The 20,578-nt window shown below is 54.8% G+C and overlaps 2 protein-coding genes across 9 annotated transcripts in view; both read left to right on the forward strand.

Annotated features, from left to right (window-relative positions):
- MKNK1 (MAPK interacting serine/threonine kinase 1) overlaps positions 1 to 10,904 on the forward strand; it is a 45,710-nt gene extending 34,806 nt beyond the window's left edge. For 6 of the 8 annotated variants that reach the window (XM_045897763.2, XM_045897762.2, XM_064589199.1 and 3 more), the window contains 5 exons: positions 2,857 to 2,952; positions 4,654 to 4,848; positions 5,531 to 5,695; positions 6,947 to 6,990; positions 8,299 to 9,622. In XM_045897763.2, the coding sequence (XP_045753719.1) occupies positions 2,857 to 2,952; positions 4,654 to 4,848; positions 5,531 to 5,695; positions 6,947 to 6,990; positions 8,299 to 8,533 (735 nt within the window). In that variant the 3' untranslated portion in view covers positions 8,534 to 9,622. Of the gene's footprint in view, positions 1 to 2,856; positions 2,953 to 4,653; positions 4,849 to 5,530; positions 5,696 to 6,946; positions 6,991 to 8,298; positions 9,623 to 10,827 lie in introns of those variants that run through there. The other 2 variants (XM_064589202.1, XM_064589200.1) reach the window with 2 other exon arrangements.
- Positions 10,905 to 12,363: 1,459 nt separating this feature from the next.
- Positions 12,364 to 19,815, forward strand: KNCN (kinocilin). Its single transcript, XM_045895427.3, has 5 exons — positions 12,364 to 12,528; positions 15,174 to 15,441; positions 16,527 to 16,595; positions 17,282 to 17,356; positions 18,168 to 19,815. Exons 2-5 carry the CDS (start codon positions 15,291 to 15,293, stop codon positions 18,245 to 18,247), a joined length of 375 nt encoding a protein of 124 aa, XP_045751383.1. The 5' UTR covers positions 12,364 to 12,528; positions 15,174 to 15,290; the 3' UTR covers positions 18,248 to 19,815.
- Positions 19,816 to 20,578: the final 763 nt, after the last annotated feature.

Raw genomic sequence — 20,578 nt, forward strand, 5'->3', positions numbered from 1 at the left:
AGGCCCTGGTGGTTTTGCTGGCACACATTCATGGCTCTGTGTGTATGTATATGGGTGCGTATGTATGAACACACATTGTCAGTCTGAATTAAGGGATAGCCCATAAACAGAAACGGCTGCAAGAGAATGTGGTGAATGTAAGCTGCTCCTTACAGCTCTTTTGTGGGGAGTAGTAATACATTACCTCAAATAAGATCTTGTGATTTCCTGTCAGTGGCTCTGGCATAAGACTTTATAATTTGTCACCATTATCATTATGATTATTAATAATAATTATAGTTAACATTTCTTGAGTACTTACATTGTGCCAGGCACTTATTAAGTATTTGTAAAATCTCATGAGGTGTAGGTACTATTACTATTCTCATTGTATGGATGATGAAACTGAAGCTCAGGTAGATTAAGAAGCCTGTCCAAAGTCACTCAGCTGGTAAGTAGTAGGGTATATAGATTAAAACTAAGGTAGTCAATCTGGCCCCAGAACTCCACAGACACTCTGATCTACTCTCTTGCCTCCAGTTCACAATATGCTTTCATGGCTTTTGTCCTTTCATTTGATCTTGATGGCTCAGGATTACTGCCCCTTTTCTATGGTTGAAAAACTAAAACTAAGAGCAACCCAAGCATCAAAAGACATTATCCAGAAAATGAAAAGATAAGCCGAGAATGGGAGAAAATATTTGCAAAGCATATATATGATAAGGGTTTAATATCCAAAATATAAAGAACTTCTAAAACTCAACATCAAAAAGACAACCCAATTTTAAAAATGGGCAAAGAACTTGAATAGACATTTCCCCCAAAAAGTACACAGATAGCCAATAGCGTATGAAAAGATGCTCAACATCCTTGGTCATTAGGGAAATGTTGATCAAAACCACCATTAGGGGCACCTGAGTGGCTCAGTTGGTTAAGCATCTGCCTTCAGCTCAGGTCATGATCCCAGAGTCCTGGGATCAGGCCCCACATGGGGCTCCCTGCTCAGCGGGACTGTGCTTCTCCTTCTCTCTCTGCTCCTCCTCCCGCTCATGCTCCCTCTCTCTCTCTCAAATAAATAAATAAAATCTTAAAAAAAAAAAAATTAGACACCACCTCACAGCTGCTAGGATGGTTAGAATTTTAAAAAGAAGAAAAAACCAGAGAAGAGCAAATGCTGATGAGGCTGTGGAGAAATTGGAACCCATGGCCAGTGGGAACAGGAAATGGTGTGGCCACGGTGGAAAGCAGCATGGCAGTTCCTCACCAAGCTAAACAGGATTACCATACCACTCAGCAGTTCCACACCTATGTATATACCCAAAAGAATTGAATACAGAGGTTTGAACTTGAACATCAGTGTTCATTGGAGCATTATTCACAACAGCCAAAGCTGGAAACAACCCAAGTGTCCATCAATAGGTAAATGGATAAACAAAATGTTGTCCCTCCATACAATGGAATATTGTTCAGCCACCCAACGGTAGAAGTTCTGATCCACACTACACCATGGACGAACCTTGAAAGCAGTATGCTAAGTGAAATAAGCCAGACACAAAAAGGCAGATATTGTGTGATTCCAGTTAATGAAACATCTGAAATAGCCAAATTCATAGACAGAAAGTAGATGAGATATTTACTGGGTAGAGGGGGGAATGGGGAGTTTCTACCTGATGGTTTCTGTTTGGGATGATGGAAAACTTTTGGAAACAGATCCTGGGGATGGTTGAATAACAGTGTGGCTGTAATTAGTGCCACTGAATTATACATTCAAAAATGGCTAAAGTGGATTATTTTATTTTATATATGTTTTATCACAATAAAAAAAAGAGGTTAAGTGAAAAAGAAGGGTATAACAGAGAAGGAGGAGGAAGGGAGGGGAGAGGAAAGAAAGGAAGGGAGGAAGGGAAGTTGAGAGACTTTCGGCTTCCCCAGCAGGTCAGCGGCTGAGCTGGGACTCCCACAACCAGCATTTCTGAGGGGCTCACTGTGTTGCTTCCACCATGCAGGCCATTCTCCTGCATGCACGCGAGGTGCCCTCCTGGTCAGCTCTGGAGATGACTCACGCTGTCTGTGGTTTCAGGGGCAACATCCAGTTTGGGTGACCAGCCCTCCCAGTTTGCTCGGGCCCGAGGGGTGTCCCAGGATACACAGCTTTCAGTGCTGCAACCAACAAAGTCCCAAGCAAGCAAAGATGAGTTGGTCACCGCAAGCCACCTGAGGTGGTACCGTCCACTGAATGGGCCACAAAGAACCTTTCAGGAATACATATTTACTTCTCTGATTCTGCAGCCTACACCATCATTTGTCATTTGTGGGCAAGATTTCTGAAGGTTTGCTGCTCGTTTTACTAAGTGCGCAGCAGCCTGGCACCACGTAGCACGCACATTTTCTCTTAGGAAGTGAGGAAAGAGCGTGGGGCAGAGGACACCTCAGGATAAATTCTCAGGTGATTTTTTTTTTTTAAAGATTTTATTTATTTATTTAAATAGAGCGAGAGAGCACAAGCAGGGGGAGCAGTAGAAGGAGAGGGAGAAGCAGGCTTCCCGCTGAGCAAGGAGCCCGATGCAGGGCTCGATCCCAGGACCCTGGGATCATGCACTGAGCCGAAGGCAGACACTTAACCATCTGAGCCACCCAGGCGCCCCTCTCAGGTGATTTCTAACCCAAGGACAGTAAACATGACATGGCAGAAAAAGCTGGGCTTTGGCATGGCAGCCGTAGAGAGAGAGAGAGAGAGTATGTGTGCAATAGTTAGAGCCAGCGAGTGAGAGGGGAAGGAGCGAGGGAGGGTGAGTGACTGTGTCATAGTCACATTGGTCTCCTGGTGTCCTTGGGTTTCTTATATTTGTAACCTTTGCTTTTTGTGTTCCTTTTCAGGTGTCTCCGGTGAAAATCTGTGACTTTGACTTGGGCAGTGGGGTGAAGTTGAACAACTCCTGCACCCCCATAACCACACCAGAGCTGACCACTCCAGTACGTATGGCTGGGCACCCTGTACCACCTCCTTCAGGACTCCTGTACCCTTGGAGTACCCCCAACCCAAAGCTGGAGTCCAGAACAGAGAGCTAAGGAAGGAAAACCTAGTGTTTCTGCCTGAGTTGTCATTTGGCCACTTTGTGAGCCACCCCCACCCACCCCATCAGGGCTTAGTTGCTAATGAAACTGACATGGGAGCTTTTTGTTTGGGGCAGGTCCTCTGCCAATGATGAGACAAATTGTATCTGTGGGAACAGGCTGAGGGCTGACTCCTGACCCAGGTAAAGACAGACACTAGCCCAGGCCAGCCCTTTGCACCTGAGCACACGATAGCTCTGAGTCCCACTCTCCCTAGCAGCGTCTCAGCACATCCCCCTCTGATGGAGGAGGGGCAATGTGGTCTCTCTGGCCAGAATTGAGAGGTCCCAGCTCTCCGCATGTAGGATCATTTGCCTGAGTTATCCTGTTGCTTCCTTCACTTCACATTTCATGCCCAGATGTGCAGCTGGGAGCTGTTCTTCCTTAGACATCTCTTGTACATACCCAATGTACTATAATTATTATGAGTCTTTTGAGATTTGCATGTTTCATAAGTGATTTTTCCTAATAACCTTTTTTAAGACATGCATTTCAATGTGTTTGTATCTTACTCTAATTGACATTATTAGAAATGTTTCTGTATTAGCTTCTACTACACTGAGGTACCTTGTTCTCAAAGTCATTAACTCTAATTGCCAATAATATGGAAAATGTCCTTTCTCCACTTCCTGTCTTCCCATCTAATTAGTTGTGTGTGTTGGGGGCCAGGGAGGCATCTCTTGGCAAGGCTGCAGTAAGGAAGAGGGGAGCAAAAAGAATTTGTTTTGTTTTTATCAGCATCTTATATGCAAGGATGGAAGGAAAGAATCCCGAATTCTTGTACTGGGATTTGAAACCAAATCCCTGCCCCCTCCTCGTCCTTCGTTTTCCCATCTATAAATGGGAGAAGTGGGGAGATTGGATTTGTTCTAAGAGCTTTCCCAGCTTGGATGGACTCTTAATTCTGAATTCTTATACCTCCTTGGTCTAAGCTGGCAGAGAAGCTTGGCAGGGACTTCACTTTAAGAACTCCTTGTCTTATGGGGGCGCCTGGGTGGCTCAGTCAGTTAAGTGTCCAACTCTTGATCTCAGCTCAGATCTTGATCTCAGGGTCGTGAGTTCAAGCCCTGTGCTGAGCATGGAGCCTACTTAAAATTAAAAAAAAAAAAATGAAGAAGAAGAAAAAGAAAGAAAGAAAAAAAAAGAACTACTCGCTTTATGGGACTGGATGTCCACAGACCCCCTCCCGGACCCGTGCCCCTGGTACATTGAAATGCCTGTACATTAGGTGACTGTCTGCAGAGAACTGAGCAGCTTCTTGACCAGGTGCCTCTGCCTACTGGAGAAGGACCTGGAAAGATGGGAAGGTGACCTGGAACTGGTCATGTGGATCATGGGGAGCACTAGGACTCCATTTACAAACGCTCAGTTAGCCCAGCTTTTCCAGGTGCCTTGGTGGTATCAGGTGAGCCCTCTGGCCGGCTTTCCTGGCAACTCCTTGCTCTTCGGTGCCATCCTCCTGCTGAACTCCCATGACATTATGCTCTTTGCCATCTCCTCTCCCTGTGACTAAGCCTCTCTCTTCTCTACCATTTCCCCTCCCAACCTTGGCCCCCACAGTGTGGCTCTGCAGAGTACATGGCCCCGGAGGTGGTGGAGGTCTTCAGGGACGAGGCCACCTTTTACGACAAGCGCTGTGACCTGTGGAGCCTGGGCGTAGTCCTCTACATCATGCTGAGCGGCTATCCCCCCTTCGTAGGTCACTGTGGGACCGACTGTGGCTGGGACCGGGGAGAGGTCTGCAGGGTGTGCCAGGTAAGCACAGCTCAGGGACCCGCTGCACGGGGCCTGCCAGGGGGTCAGCGTGGTTGGGGCATGCCCAACAGGACTGGGCTGGGAGGTGTTCCTGCTCCGGAAGGGGGTCTCTAGTGCCTCTTTCCCCTTCTGTCCAAGGGCCCACGACAGGGTGAGAGAGAGACAGGCTTAGCTGGGAGTTCAGGGGAGAGCTGTTAGAGCAGACCATACCTGAGCTGAGCCTTCATACATGAGTCTTGCCCAAGAAATAGAAGCAGGAGTGGCAGTACCAGCCAAGACATGGAGGAGTGAGACAGCTGCATGTGTATGGGGGAAGAAGAGTAGAAGTGTAAGGTTGGCAGTGGGGGGAGCTATAACTGGACAGATTGCCAGGAGCCCATTTGTGGGGGCCCCATATGAAGGGCTGAGGAATTTGGGCTGTGTTCCCTAGTTGGCATTCCCCAGGTGTCACCTGCCCAGCCCTCCAAGTAGCTTAGCCATCTCTGCCCGACAGGGGCATTCTGTGTGGTGTGATGACTTAGCAGGGATGGGGAGCCAGGGAGGGCCCTGGCCTGTAGCATCCCCAGGCCACGAGCTGCAGCTTCAGCTAAAGCCAAGGGGACCCAGGGTGACCAAATCAATGGCAGGCACATTCCGCTTATTCCCTGGTAGCGTGGCCTCAGGAGGAATCTTCTTTACCTAGAACAAGCTGTTCGAGAGCATCCAAGAAGGCAAGTATGAGTTTCCTGACAAGGACTGGGCACACATCTCCAGCGAGGCCAAAGACCTCATCTCCAAGCTCCTGGTTCGAGATGCAAAGCAGAGACTGAGTGCTGCCCAAGTTCTGCAGCACCCTTGGGTGCAGGGGGTGAGTAACCCGGGGAGGGGCGGCAGTCCACCTCCTGAGGCCTGTAGCATGGCCGTGAGGAAGCTTTTAGAGTAGCGAGTACTGGACAGCAGCCCAGGTGGCTGACCTCAGCTGGAGGGAGACCAGCTTCAGTCCCTGCCCATGTGGAGTGAAGTGGCCACTGGCGTAGCCCCGGAAGGAGCCCCTTACTGGTCATAGACTTGGCTCTAACCTTGGCCTCGGACTAGGCTCCTAACTGAGCCTTGCCTCTCAGGAATGAGCAGAGGCCTCTGGGGGATTTGGCACACGCATCTACCACTGGCAGAGGCACACATTCTCGGAAGCAGCCTGGTGTTGGCGTTTGGGGCCTGTGGCACCCTCCCCTCAGACAGACACGTCATGAGCTGAGAATGCTCAGAAGCAGGGCCTTGCTTCCCTGCTTGCAGTGAGGATGCATTCGGGGCACAAAGGTTCTCCTCGTGGTTCTGGGGTGCAGCTTGCCTAAAAGGCAAATGGCGGTGTTTTCCTCAAACAAAGGATCTAGGTCTTTACCAGAAAACATTTTCAACCATCCTCCTTAGTTAGGCATGTTACCTGACTTCTGCCCCTCCAAGGGGTCTGCCAGACCTCCTGTGATTTACCGTGTCATTGGTCTGCCAGGCCCTCGCCAGCCTCGGTGGCCCTTCCAGTGGAAAGAAACAAACATTGCCAGCCCCATGTTATAGGGGGGACCCAATCTAAGAATTTCTGAGTGGCTGATTCCTAGCCACCCAAGAGTTGCTAAATTTACTGAGCACCTACCCCATGCCAGACTCTGGTGATACTGGGATGAGTAAGACCCAATCCCTGTCTTCTTACTCTAATGGGGAGGGGGAGACAAGGGAATAAATTATGGGATCGTGTAACAAATGCTTATCAAAAGTGCTAGGGGCACAAAAGGACGAGGTTCCACCTCTGCTTGGACAGGGGTAGGGAGGTGGCAGGGGTGGGAGAATGAATGCTTCTCAGGGGAAGTGACCCTTGAGCTGGGTCTTGGAGGATAAAGAAGACTTTGCCAGGCAAAGGGAGTGAATCTCCATGCAGAATCAGCTGGGTTCAAGCTGTCCTTTCTTGCTCTCTCCTTGGAAGGTCTGACCCTGCAGGCAAGCTTGGCCAAGTGTCTGTGCTGGGCCAGGAGTCTGTAGTAGCCTACCCACTCTGCACTGGTGTGGGTCGGGCAGCTCTTGAAGGAGGGAGCAGTGCTTACCCCCACATCTGTCCTTCCCATTCTAGCAAGCTCCAGAAAGGGGACTCCCCACGCCGCAAGTCCTCCAGAGGTAAATGCTCCAACCACACCTGATGCCCTTCTTGCTTTGGCTTTGACTTTCCCTCAAACTCTCAGCCACGTTGGGGTGGAGGTGGGGTAGGGAGCCTAGCTCTAGGCTCAGATGTCATCCTCCTGAAGGGGCTCCCCGGCCTGCCCTCTTTCCCCTCTTCTCTGCTGCCACCTGACGGCCTCCCCTGCCCTCCAGCTCCTTCAAGGCCCCTCAGGTGCTGTTTGCAGGAGAAAAAACTGTTTCCATGTCTGCTTGCATCTAACTAGAAATCACCATTTATAGCCCAAAGACCTTATCTGTAGGTCACCCCAAGGTTCCCTCCCTCAGCTGCGGGTTGGTGACAGTAGCAGGAGGGGGCACTGTGAGGCAGTAGGACCAGTTGTCCTGTCACCACTAGACACAGTAATAGTAATGACCACGCTATAGTAAATGCATACCACACGCAGGATATGGTGCTAAGGGCGTTACAGAGATTCTATTCATAATCTTTATGATAAATTTAAAGGAAAGGTGTTCCTATTACCCCATTTTATGGATGAGAAAACCAAGAATAGAGATTGAGGTAACTCACTCAGGGCCACACAGTTGCCTTGGGGAGTTGGACTTTGAACCTGGATCGTTTGACTCTGGTGCCCTTTAACACCAGACCGTGTTCCTAGTGAGCACTGCCCTATTCCCAAAGGACCAGGGCTACCACACTGTGGGAAGCCCTCCAGGGAGCCACCTCATGACCAGGTGCTGGGAGTCACACGGGAAGTCTTACATCACTGTAATCGCCACTGGGGTGAGCCAGAATGCTGCTGCCGGGGGTGGGCCGGCCTGATTCTCTGGAGCTGCGTCCAGGTGCCTTGAGGCTCCGAACCTGTGGTCCACCTTAGAAGATGTATCCAGTAGACCCACGTGCCTGCTGTATGCTAGCCCGGCTGGGCCCCGGGATACAGACACAAGGGCCCGGCCCCTGCTCTTGGAGCTCCCCACCCTGACGGGGGAGGGGGATACATGGGGGCGCGCTTCATGTGCCAGGCCCTTCCTCTGGGAGAGCTGGGTGCAGAGCGTGGGAGCGCGGAGGAGGGTGCTCTGAACAGAAGGGGACATTTGTCCCAACTCCTAAGTCCAAGGACTGTAGTTGAGGCTCAAAGCCATTGCAGCCTCAGTGAAATCAGATTGCAAACCTGGGCAAGAACGACTCTGCGGGGGGGGGGCAGGGGAGGGAGGAGCAGCCCAGAAAAAGCCTCGGGGGGTGCGGGAGTGGGCTGGCCAGGGCGCTGAGCCCTGCTTCCCTCTGCTCTGTGCTGCCTGCCCCTGTAGAAATAGCAGCACGATGGACCTGACGCTCTTCGCAGCTGAGGCCATCGCCCTTAACCGCCAGCTTTCTCAGCGCGAGGAAGACGAGCTGGCAGAGGAGTCCGAGTCGCTGGTCGAGGGCCTCTGCTCTGTGAGGCTCTCCCCTCCCTGCAAGTCGCGCCTGGCCCGCCGGAGGGCCCTGGCCCAGGCAGGCCGCAGAGGCGACCCGGAACCGTGCCCAACTCCCGCCGCACTCTGACCCACTCCGGCCACGGCTTCCCGGACCTCGGCCCGCCCGGTGCAGCCAAAGTCTGCAGAGCACGCAGAGGAAGCTGCTCCGTGGCCCCCCGTCCTGGCCAAGGCCCTGAGGTTCCCACCCAACCCCCCATCTCCCCGGAGTCTTCAAGGGAAAAGCTCCATCCGGAGGGGTTATCTTTGAAAAGGAAAGCAATCACTTGTCACTTTGCATAATCGCCTGCGGCAGGGACATCTCTGCCGGGCTCCCGCCCACCTGCTCACCCGCCTGCAGATCCAGGATCCGCCTGCTCTCCTGGGCGGGCGGGCAGCAGCGGGCTGGGGCTGCGGCCTTCAGGGAGCCAGGATTGAGAAGCGGCAGTTGACAGAGGCTCTTGACTCTCCCTACACTGTCACTGCCCCCCCCCACCCCCCGCTGGTCCTTCCTTTGTCCTCCGGATGTCCTCCCCTCGGCTGAGTGAAGCCATCCCCTCAATTCAGGAAAGGGCAGGGAGCCTTCCGCGTTCAGGAGGCCAGATCGGTCTTCCAGTCTGTGGTACGGGAGAAGCACATAATCTTTCTTTGCTGGGACCAAAACGTGTCCCTCATTTATCATCCTCTTCCTTGTTTGGGATTGCTGCTGAAGTCCGTATTATTTCGTTTAAAAAAATGTTTGTTTTTTTAACCATGCACTTGCAGCAAAGATGGGACTTTAAACTCCCACTGCAAGCCAGCGGATTTTCCAGAACATGTCATGGCGTGCTCTTCCTTGAATGTCCATGCATGTGGAAGGTTTTATTCAGCTGTTTCCTGTTATTCTAATTGGTTTTAAGCTGTTAAGATGACGAGTGACTTAGAGGCTGTGTCTGCTGGAGGGCAGCACCAGTCCAGGGCAGTTAGAAGGGGCTCCGTGCCCGATGTAGCACCAGATCGCAGGCAGCCCTGGTCCGAGCCATGTGCCGGCCTGCTGCCAGAGAGCCTGAGGGCGCATCTGGTCCCCCGAGAAGCCGAGCTGCCCAGCTGCCTAAAGAAAATGGATCTGTACAAGTCAGACAGACACACAGCAGTGCTATTATACAGTGTGCTTGTTTTAATAAAACTGTTTTAAATTCTAGCTGTGGCCTTTCTGGTGGTCCTTTCCTCCCCTGTGAACCTGAGAGGGAGACAGGCCTTCTGGAGCGGGGCCGGGTCCAGCCCAGTGGGGAGAAGGTGCCCCTAATTGGGACCTCTAAATCTAGCCCCTCACTGGATCCACAAAACAAGGTGAAGGAGAGATCATTGCTTTTCTTTTTTAGGCGAGGAAATGAAGTTCCTCAACATTGGTCAGTCTCCTATTCTGTGCCAGGACCCAGAAAGGAGTGAGAAACAGCCTCTGTCCTGTAGGGTCTCCCTGTCAGGTGGAAGACGAGGCATCAGCAGCCGTCACACAAACCGGCTTCAAACAACGCCTTAATGGGTGTGCCCTGTGCCCAGGCCAGCCACGCGCCCAAGCAGGAGCGAAGGTCCCCTCAGTCTGGAGCAGCACTAAGCCTTTCTTGAGGATCTGTTGTGTGCCCAGGACTTGCCAGAGTTAGAACGAAGAAAACTGGTGCCTCACGTCTGCAGCTCTCGTGTTCACCATGCAAAGGGCTTTTGTGTGCTTTGTCCTGTGTCACCCTCAGAACCACACTGGAGAGGGCTGGGGTGGGAAGGGGCTTTAGAAGTTCCCAAGCCGGAGCAGGAGGGAGGTCTGAAGGCCAGGGCAGCAGACAAGGTGCTGCCGGCAGCTTCTCTCCCTGGGGAGAGGGGAGATAGGGTCAGCGGCTCCTCAGTCTGGGGGCCATCCGGCAGCATCAGTGCCTCCATCTTGACGCTGACATCCTTTCTGATGACAGTCTTCCCTTTGCAGCAACTGTCAGCACCCTCCCATCCCTGCTTCTCGCTGGAGGCGGATGGGCTGGAAAAACAGGCCTGCAGAATCTAAGCCTTTTGGCCCAAAGTCTCCCAGTCCCTGGGGACTACCAGGGTATGAGTTTTGTCCCGACTCCAGCCCCAGCCCATCAGTCCTTCGGGTTGGCCAGCTGAGAGGTGATTTCCAGGGGCTTCCTGGGCTCGTTCTGGGTAGAGCTCCAGCCAGCTCTCAGGCCTCCGTGCCTTTGCTCAGGCGCTGCCCTCTACCAGCCCGCCTCCCCACCCTGGGCCACCTGGCGAGGCCGCTGTCATCCTTCCCGGCTCTGCTTCAATGCTACGGCGCCTCCTTCGGTTTTGTTCGTGTTGTCATGCGCTAAGCAACAGCCGCTGGCGGAGAAATGTCCAGGCATTATCTCCTTTAATTTTCAGAGCCATCGTGTGAGGTGAGGTACCATTACGTCACCCCACTTAGAACTGATCGGAGAAAGAAAGACCTTGATGTACAGGTAGGAAGACAGAACCGGGATTCTCCGCAGAGAGACGTGGGACACAGCCGTGCTGCCCAACTTCAGATGCCAGCTCTGCCACTTAACTAGCTGTGAGCCCTGGGCAAGCGACTCAGTCTCTGAGGGCAGCAGTTCCTTCAACCAAAAATTGGGGCTGCTAGGGCTTACCTCCTGGTCCTGTTGTGAAATGAGGATTAAATGTCGAGTGGTTAGAGCAGTTCCGGGCGCGCACGGCCAGCGCGCGGGCCAGGGTTGGCTCCGGCAGTTATGGTCCTTCCTACTGCCGTCTCCTCAGCACAGGGCACAGTCCCTCTACTCGGAGCCAGCGACGGAGACCAGTTTCCCCCCCTTTCCTTGGCATGTGTGGAGATGGATCTGCGCTTTCCAGATGGGCCCGGCCTCTGGCCCTTTGTGGGGTTCTGCCAACAGGGTGCTCTGCCCCTCTGGGCTGCGGTCCCTGTCCCCAAGGGGCAGCTGTCTGCGTTTGGGGATCAGGGGTCCTGGGTTCTAGTCCTGCCACTCTTCACTGGGTGACCTTGGGAAGTCCCCTGCCCTTTTTGAGGCCCGGGCCATGTGCCTGGCTCTACTAGGCAGGGGGAGGTATGGCAGACCCACTGAGGGAGGCTCTGGGGCCTGGAACTGTGGCGGCCAGTCCCTTGGCTCTAGGGCTCAGGTGTGGACCGGGCCTTAGGAGGAAGCTGGTCCCAGCCAGCCGGCGTGTTCCAGACCTCAGGCCTCCTGCCTCTAACCCAGTTAGCAGGACTCCTGTCTAACCCCTGTCTGGGGGCCTGGGCACAGGAGCCAAGCCTTCCTCCCTCCAGATGTCCACCCGCCTGAGCTCTCGGGGGCCGCTTCTCCCTGCTGGCCGAATGCCTCTCACCAGACCCCGCTCCCGAACAGCAGTGCCCTGGTCCCATGCCAGCTCCCCGGAGCCAGGAGCCAGGTCCCCCCTCAGCTGGCACTCTTGTTGCCATGGTAGCAGTTGCCTTGGAAGCCACTTCCCCGAGTTCAGCTTCTGAACAGTCTGGGAAAGCGGCCCGTCCCCCAGGGGACCGGGGCATTAATCACGCTCTTTTCCAGGGTCCTTACCCCTCAAGGAAAATAAACGGAACTAAACCACACTGAGGCCTTTTCACCCCCTCCTCCTCCCCAGCCCATGCCAGCCTTGGACTCGGCACCTCTGGGGAGGAAAGAGCATAGGCACGCACTCTGGCCCGGACCTCGCCGGGAAACAGATTTTGTGGCAGAACTCAGCTGTGACCTGGGCCCTACGCACCTCCAACGCGCCGACCCAGATCCAGAGGCCTCGGGGACCCAGGCTTCAGCGAGGAGGGCTCTGAGGCTTGCGAGGTGGGGAACAGGTGGGGCAATCATCCTCTAGTGACTCGGGCTTCCACCTCCTGTACCTATGATAGGAAGCACATCACCCAAGGACAAGTTTGTGTTTTCTTTCTCGCAGATGAAACAGCCTGTATTGAGGAAAGAATAAGCAAGCCTCCCTCTCTACATTTCCAATCAACAGGAGAGCAGGCATCACAAAGGTTTCAAGTAGCCTTTAATGACACTCCCCTGTCAAGAGGGAAAAGATGGAGGCCTTGACTGAACACAGTGTCTCCCTCTGACGGTATGGTTGCCAATTCCTCCCACCTCAAATAGAACAAGTTAGAAATTCAGGGACAGAGAAATGCTACTTCCCAGCTGAGCACAGAATCTGGACACCGAAGTTCTCTCAAGGACTCTGGGGCCATCCTTCCACTCCCCATGTCTCAGTTTCCCCATCTATTCCATAAGGAGCTTGGATGGGTTTGTAGTTCTGTGATCTTGTAACTGATAATGCTTTCCTGTGTCTCTCCTCCATATTTCCTCTTATGTCTCTGGGCCCTGAGGGATTTACAAGGTCAAAACAAAACCAAAACCAAAAACAAAACCCTCTAATTTCGAATTTGGTCTCGTTTTTAGAGGTTACAGTGTTCTTCTGGGGTCTGAAACTCACAATGCACAGGCCTCCCTGCCTCCAGCCTCTGCCATCGGCATCCGCCTTCACCAGGTGGGCAAAGTGAGGTTCAGGAGGTGAGCGGCTGGCCAGGTCCCACAGTGTGAGGTGCCCTGTCCTGCTGATGGTGTGGGGGCCGCCCTCAGCCTTACGCCCCTGCCCAGCTAGTTATGCAAACACTTACTGGGGGTGAGGTGTTGAGATTCCCAGAGCTCAACATCTCAGGAACACATTGTCATAGACAATTATTTTGACAGCTCCTTCTAAAACTAGTCAGTGGGGGATCAATTACGTGTGACAGAGACATGGGCTGTCATTTGATGCCTAATTAGAGGAATAATCAGACCTCGTCCTGGAGAGCGGCACAGGGGACGTTGACCGCAGCTGCTGTAGCTGGGGAATCCCCACCTCCGGGGGCTTCCTCTTATGGGGGCCCGGAACACAGCCAGGGGGCCACTGGCGCTCTGCAGTCCCCCTCCTCTCTGTGTACCTTTGAGTTCACACCTGTCCTTGCCCAGGCCCCTCTCCAGCCTCCCGGCAGTGCCTTACCTCCGCTGAAGCTCAGTCCGGTGACCCTGGCCTTCTCAGGCCCCCACCCCTGCCCAAGGAAAGCCCCTTGTTAGAGACGGAGGTCCCACGGGGCCCATGGCCCTCCTCCCTGCTGGCCTGAGGTGGTCCTGCGGGCCCAGGCCCTCCCTGAGCTCTGCCTTGTGTTCAGAAGCCAGGTCCTCTCGGGGCATTCTGTGGGGCTCACTCCCTGAACCGGCCCGTGAGGGGCTCACAGTCTACAGAGGAGGCAGAGAACAGGACAGATGATGGGGGAGCAGTGGTAGGCAGCCCACCCACTCAGGCACCATCAGGAATGGCTTTACAGACTTGGGGCTGGCCGAGCAGACACTCAGCAGAAGGGCAGCAGCAGAGAAGGGGCAGAGCGAGGGGCAGGGGTCCCTGTGGAGGCGGAGGGCCGTGGCCTGGCTATGTTGGGTGGCAGACATCGTGGGGAGACAGAGGCACGCACAGAGGCCAGTGGGGCTGGTGATGGGACCCTGGGAAGAGGGCCCAGATGCCTAAGTGCAGGCATAGGACCAGGTCCAGATTCGGGGATCAGGGAGGCCCTGATCCTTCAAGGTCCAGAGAATGCAGTAGATGGCGAGGGCCGGGTCTGGGGATGGGTTAGGGCTGGGCTGGGCTACCACTGCCCAGCCTTGAATTGGTGGGTCCTGCAAGTACGTTAGACAGGAGGTGCTAGCCATGTCCCCTGGCCACTGGCACCCAGTCCCTGCCAATCCTTCTCCCCATATTTGTTTCCTCCTACCCCATCTCCTCCCCCTCCCCCATCTGCTTCCTGCTCTTCCTTCTCAGCCCCCTGCCAGGGATCCCAGGAGGGCTGGGGGGCTCGCCCTCTCAGCCCATTGGCAACTAAGGGGGTGGATACCAAGCCTACCTGAGGAGAAGGAGGTCCCCTGAAATCAGCCTCAAACCAGGACCCCTCAGCCCTGCTCCCTGTAGGAGACCGGAGGTTGACAGGCTGGCAGAGGGGCAAGGGGAAGAGCACGAACTCAGTGGAATACCTCTTTCTCTCCTCCTGTCCCAGTCACTGTTCCTGTCTCTCCTGTCCCAGTCGCTGAGCCTCCTCCAGGTCCCCTCCCATGCCCGCCTCTGAGTCCCTAGCAGAAGCCCCGTGTGCCAAATGGCAGAAGAGCGCAGAGTGGGCCCTGAGAATGTGGCCAGGGAGTCTCCTCACATCCCTGGCTGCGAAGCCGCACGGGAAGCCGCCAGTCTATCCTACCCCCTCAGGAACCAGCAGCGGAACCTGGGCTGAGAGCCCCAGCTGGCCTCTGGGGCAGGCAGCAGCTCACATTGCAGCCTCATGAATAACTCAGGACCTCCCAGCTGCCTGCATCTCCGAGGAACCCGTGGCCCCTGGACCAACCTCCTCCACTGCTTTAAACTTTAATAGGCCAAGGCCCAGTGGCAGCCGAGCAGGCTCCAGACAGCAAGGGCAGGATGTCCTGGGCAGAGCAGCTCAGGCTGAGCCCTCCTGAGAGGAAGCTAACAGGGGGGACCCGGTGGGACAGGAAGGCTCCCCAGGACTCTGACAGCCAAGGCAGGATGTGATCAGGCAAGAGTCCCAAGAGTGGCCTCCAGATTCAGGGGCCTTCATGAGAGGAAGAGTAGGCTGGCGTGACCTGGCAGGGATTCTAGGTCAGGGTGCGGCTGGGGGCCCCTAGGGGAGCGGTGGGATAGGGTTACTAGCCCCGAATCTTCCTGCCCAGAAATTCCCACTCTGAAGGTGGAGCTCCAACAAAGACACATCCAAGAGAACCGAGCCCTCCAGGGCTTTCCTGGGGACAGGCGCCACCGGCTGCAGGAAGTACCCTGGGCAGGCCTGCATGGACATCCCCATCAGCAGCAGAGACTTCCGCTGCCTACAGCTGGCCTGTGTGGCCCTCGGCCTGGTGGCCGGCAGCATCATCATTGGTGTGTCCGTGTCCAAAGCTGCAGCTGCCGTGGGTGGCATCTTTATTGGCGCCGCCGGTCTGGGTGAGCAGGTGCCGGGCTCAGAGAGGGAGCAGGGGCATGGTCCGGTGAATGAGAAATGGAGGGAAGGGCTGGTTCAACAGGAATTGGTTGGGGAGGACGGAAGCTAGAGGTGTGAGCAAGGCAGCTGTCGGGGCGCGGGGAGGCAGAGGAGGGTTGGGGTGAGGTTCCTTCTGCCAGGGATAAGGACACTGTGGAGAAGGGAGCTGGCTGCCACACTCCTCTTTGGCTGCTCCCCCTCTGGTCCTCTAGGTCCAAGCTCTGGGCCCTTGGGTTTTTGGTGGAATTCATCAGCCTGTTGGGGGTGGGTTGACAGGGGGCAGGTAAAAGAGTTCAGAGGTCCCAACGGGACACTCTGTGAGCCAAGATAAGATCCAACTTTCCTGGTATACCTTGGCAGGGCTTCTGTCTGACTCTCCAGGCATCTGACCATCTGTCTATCTGGGCCAGTCCCACTGATATCCCCACAACGATGCTGAGTACCATCCCTCTCCCCACTCCACCACACTGGGGCAAAAGCAGAGCCAGAAGCACCCGGCTGGTGGGTTCTTGGCATCCGGATCTGCAAACTCCTGCCAAAGGCCACAAACACTTGGTCTGCGGATAAAATGGGGGTGGGTAGGGCACCATCCACTCTTCTGCTAAGCCCTCCCCAGGTCTGGGTGGGAAGGAGCCTGCTCAGGAGCTCCCAGTCCTGCCCTACGGGGGGGTGGGGCAAAGGAGAGTCGGTGGTGATGTCCGCTGGGCCCACTTCCAGCCGGCCGAGAAGGAAGGAAGCCAACCATGCTAATCACCTGGGCAGGCTGGAGCCAGGAGCCTGGGCCTTCACAGCCTGGAGCCCCTTCCCCAGATAGGCACGACTCCCTGCCCCCGCTTAGGGCTGGGTGTTGGGGGGCCGCCCCCTCCCAACACTCACAGGCTCACATTTATGCACCCACAGTCCCAACCTACACACTCATGCTCCTCCCACGCACACCCATATCCCCCTCAGAAAACACCCCCAGGCTCACAGCCTACCCACAGCTTCATGCAGCCGGCACTAACCAGGCCCCTTCCCCATCACAGAACCCCTCTGTCTCTCTTCTCAGGGCTCCTCATCTTGGCCTACCCGTTCCTAAAGGCTCGGTTCAACCTGGACCACATTCTGCCCACCATAGGTGAGTCCTCCCCCAGCCCCCAGCAGAGCCCTCTTCCAGGGACCGCTGGGTGAGACCCATTGTGTGTAAGTCTGTGGCACACTGTGCGGTGGAGCCGAGCCCATGTGTGTGACTGCTCCTGGCTGTGTGTGTGTGTGTGTGTGTGCACGCGCTCGTGCGCACAAGGTGCGGTGTGCGGGCGTTGCCATGACTACCGTGCAGCGGACTCCAGCCTGTTGCTACAAATGTGCCTCAGCCAGCTCAGAGCACCCAGAACTCCCATCTCCCCCCGAGAGTTTCCAACTCCCCCAAAGCCTCCAAGATCTCCAGATAAGCCCATTTCATTCCGTGAGCCCCCATAAACACCCTCTACCACTCCTAAGACCTCAGGACCCCTGTATAGCTCCTCAACTCATCTCTGCCCCCCACATACATGCTACCATCTCCATCAATCCTGGGGGGCTTTATATATTCCTAGTTCTCCCCATGATGCCCACCTCCTTAAAAAGTCTGCCCTCCTCCCCTTCAAGGGCCCGTTTCTTCCAACTCCACTCCCTAATCATGTGGGACACCTCCAGGAATGTGGTGGAGCAAAGACAGCAGCAGGGATGGAGATGAGACAGCAGGAAGGACTTCCCTTCCCAAAGCAAGACTTGATCTGAGAATGGCTTAGTAACCATGGGGCCTGGGGTGGTCTTATCCCACAGGGAGCCTGAGAATCCACCCCCACCCAGGGCCAGACCATGGGGAGGGAAGATCCAGTGCCAATGGCAATAAAGAGGGTAAGTTTTAAAAATTCCAGTCCATCTTCCATCTTTGCTCTTTGGCTGAGCAGCTCTGTGAGACCCTGGGAGAAGCCTTGAGAGGCACGCAGAAGGGACGTCCCCAGTCACCGGGAGCCAGCATATCAGGCAGTTCTGCCATGTGTTTGGTCAAAACCCCTCTTGCTCCAAGCTGAGCCGGGCCCCTCTTGTTTGACTTCAGGCCTTCTCCCTCATGCCCACCATGGACACTGGGACCATCCCTAGGTCCCATGCCCCAGTTTACATTTTCACTCTCTTCTCCAATGACGGAATCCAACTCTCAGAGCTGGTACCTGAAATGGAACATCTTCCTCCTCTCCCATCTCCACACACTGGAAAATTCTAGGGCAGGAGTTTCTCAAAGATGGCCCCAGCCCACAGCATCTACCACCAGTGGAGGATGCCTAATCCCAGCAAAAGGTCCCCTTCCAGACCCTGCTCCAAACACTTACGTATGTTAGTTTGTTCCATTCTCAAAACAACCACATAAGGAAGGTACTGTAATTAGGCCCACTTTATATGTGGGGCAACTGAGGCACAGGGAGATTAAGTCAGGCAACTAGGAAGTGGTGGGGCCAGACCTGAAACCAGGTATTTGGCCCCAGAGTCCTCTCTCTAACCACCCCCACCATGCTGCTGTCCTCTTGAAGGGCCATTCTGACCATCTGTGCCTCTTTAAATTCAGCAGAAATGGTCCCCTGGGATGCCCCTCTCTCCCCCGTGGTCCCTCTGGGTTGCTCTGCTCCGGAGTCTGTCTGCTCAGGTGGCCCTGTCCTGGTCTCTCCCCCAGGAACCCGCAGCAGCCTGTCCACGGTGAGCAGAACACTGGAGAAGCTGAAGCCAGGGGCCCGGGGGACTGGGGAGGGCTGAGGCAGGGGCTGAGGGGCTACACCCTGCCCTCCCTGCCTGCTACCCTGATCTCACAGCCCTCCTGGGTCCAAACCAGAGGTGAACCGGGCCCTGGAGACACCAGCCCTGCATTCGCTTGGGCAAAGCTCTTGCAAATGGATTCCATGTGGCAGCATTGGGCAGGGCCTGAAGCGGGGTACTGCTGGACGTTCCACAGGGGGCCCTTGTATCAGGATTTTGACCTGGTTTTTTCTCTCTGGACTGCAGCTCAGCATCCTTCCCTTTTTGATCTACTCACTGGTTTCTCTGGAATTTGGGGCCAGAGATATCTCAGTCTCTTGCTCCAGGCTGGCCACAGAAATGAACCACAGGGGGCGCCTGGGTGGCTCAGTTGGTTAAGCGACTGCCTTCGGCTCAGGTCATGATCCCAGAGTCCCGGGATCGAGTTCCGCATCGAGCTCCCTGCTCGGCAGGGAGTCTGCTTCTCCCTCTGACCTTCCTCCCTCTCATGCTCTCTGTCTCTCATTCTCTCTCTCTCAAATAAATAAATAAAATCTTTAAAAAAAAAAAAAAGAAATGAACCACAGGCCCACAGCAACCACAGATGGGATCCCTCAGCCCTTAAGGCCTGGCCCTGGGCCTCTAGAGCTCACTGGCTAGGTGGAGGGGCTGGACCAGATTTTTTCAGGTTCGCAAAAACTCTGGGCAACTCCTCAGGGACAGGCTCTTTGCAGCAGTGAACCGGATAGGAGCATGGCCTGGACAGACAAAATGGTCACTGCCATGACGCGGAGGCCATTTGAGGCACCGACCCAGAGGCTTCCAGGAGGAGGTGGCTCCTGAGCTGAGTCCTGTCCTGACTCTTGTATGTGACTCCACCCTTCAAGGCTTTTGGTGATCTGACTCCAGACAAGACGCCAGCCTTCCCTCTTCGCCCCCGCCCTCTCACTGCTCCTGAACAATCTCAAACATTCCAGCCTCCAAGCTTTGGCTTGTGTTCTCTTGGAGGCCTCCCATTCCTCTCTGCCCACCTCGGGGGCTCAGTCGGTTAAGTGTCCATCTTCAGTTCAGGTCATGATCCCGGTGATCAAGCTCCGCATCGGGCTCCCTGCTCAGCGGGGAGCCAGCTTCTCCCTCCGCCCCTTACCCTTTCCATGCTCTCTCTCTCTCAAAAATGAATAAATAAAATCTTAAAAAAAAAAAAAAAAAGCGGGCGCCTGAGTGGCTCAGTCGGTTAAGCAACTGCCTTCGCTCAGGTCATGATCCTGGAGTCCCGGGATCGAGTCCCGCATCGGGCTCCCTGCTCAGCAGGAAGTCTGCTTCTCCCTCTGACGCTCCCCCATCTCATGCTCTCTCTGTCTCTATCTCATTCTCTCTCTCAAAATAAATAAATAAAATCTTTAAAAAAAAAAAAAAAAGCCCCCACCTTGAAAGGCCCAGTTCCAAGGATCCCCTTAACACAACACCCTCCTCATCCCCTTCCTTTGTCTGTGCCTCCCTCTCTCCACAGTGGCCAGGCAGGCTGAAGGCTTCTTTTTCACAGAACAATTACTAATCCTACTAAAACCTACTGTACGTTGCCCTTTTCTGGTCACTGTCAGGGCACACAGTAGGTGCTCAATAAATGTCAGCGGCTTAGGGGCACCTGGGTGGCTCAGTCGATTAAGCGTCTGCCTTCAGCTCAGGTCATGATCCTGGGGTCCTGGGATCGAGCCCCGCATTGGGCTCCCTGCTCGGCGGGAAGCCTGCTTCTCCCTCTGCCCCTTCCCCCTGCTTGTGCTCGCTCTCTCTCTCTCTGTGTCAAAAAAACTCTTTTAAAAAGCTGTTAGTGGCTTAAATTTAATGGAAAAACAATCCCCAGTCTTTCCCTGGAGATCCACGTCAAGACCCATGTACCCACAGGGTTTGGGGCAAGGAGGACCTGGCCCAGGTGTGTGTGGCTGTGCAGAAGACGTGGCTACGCCCTCCACGCCCCTCCTCACTCACCTACACCCTCAGGGTGGAGCAGGGTCTGACCTCCACAGAACCATCTGCTCCATGAGGCTTCTGTCCTGGTTTCTGAGCAGAGGACAAGCTGGGAAGAGTCTCATTCTTCAAGGATCAGTGCAGATGACACCTCCTCTCAGAAGCCTCCCCTGACTTCATTGTGCTCCCCCAGCCCCAGGGCTTCTGTCCATCACAGCCCACATCACTCTGAGTGGTCCCTGTCTACTTCCTCCTCTCGAGAGCCCGGGCCAGAGGACCAGGCCCACAGGTACCCAGTGAATGTTGTAAAACCAAACCAAAAGTGGCAGAGACCACGTCATTGTACAGATGGGAAAGCTGAGGCCCTCCAGAGAAAGGGACTTCATC

The sequence above is a fragment of the Mirounga angustirostris genome, unplaced genomic scaffold, assembly GCF_029215605.1.
Source record: "Mirounga angustirostris isolate CCGP_5_RB_7025 unplaced genomic scaffold, mMirAng1.0.hap1 SCAF_4, whole genome shotgun sequence".
Taxonomy (NCBI): domain Eukaryota; kingdom Metazoa; phylum Chordata; class Mammalia; order Carnivora; family Phocidae; genus Mirounga; species Mirounga angustirostris.

What these genes read in the sequence shown, in the direction of transcription:
- KNCN (XM_045895427.3), top strand. Translation starts at nt 15,291, where the DNA reads ATGGACATCCCCATCAGCAGCAGAGACTTCCGCTGCCTACAGCTGGCC. An exon ending in TATTGGCGCCGCCGGTCTGG is followed by an intron (nt 15,442 to 16,526) that starts GTGAGCAGGTGC and finishes CTCTCTTCTCAG; the next exon opens with GGCTCCTCATCTTGGCCTAC. An exon ending in TGCCAATGGCAATAAAGAGG is followed by an intron (nt 17,357 to 18,167) that starts GTAAGTTTTAAA and finishes TCTCTCCCCCAG; the next exon opens with GAACCCGCAGCAGCCTGTCC.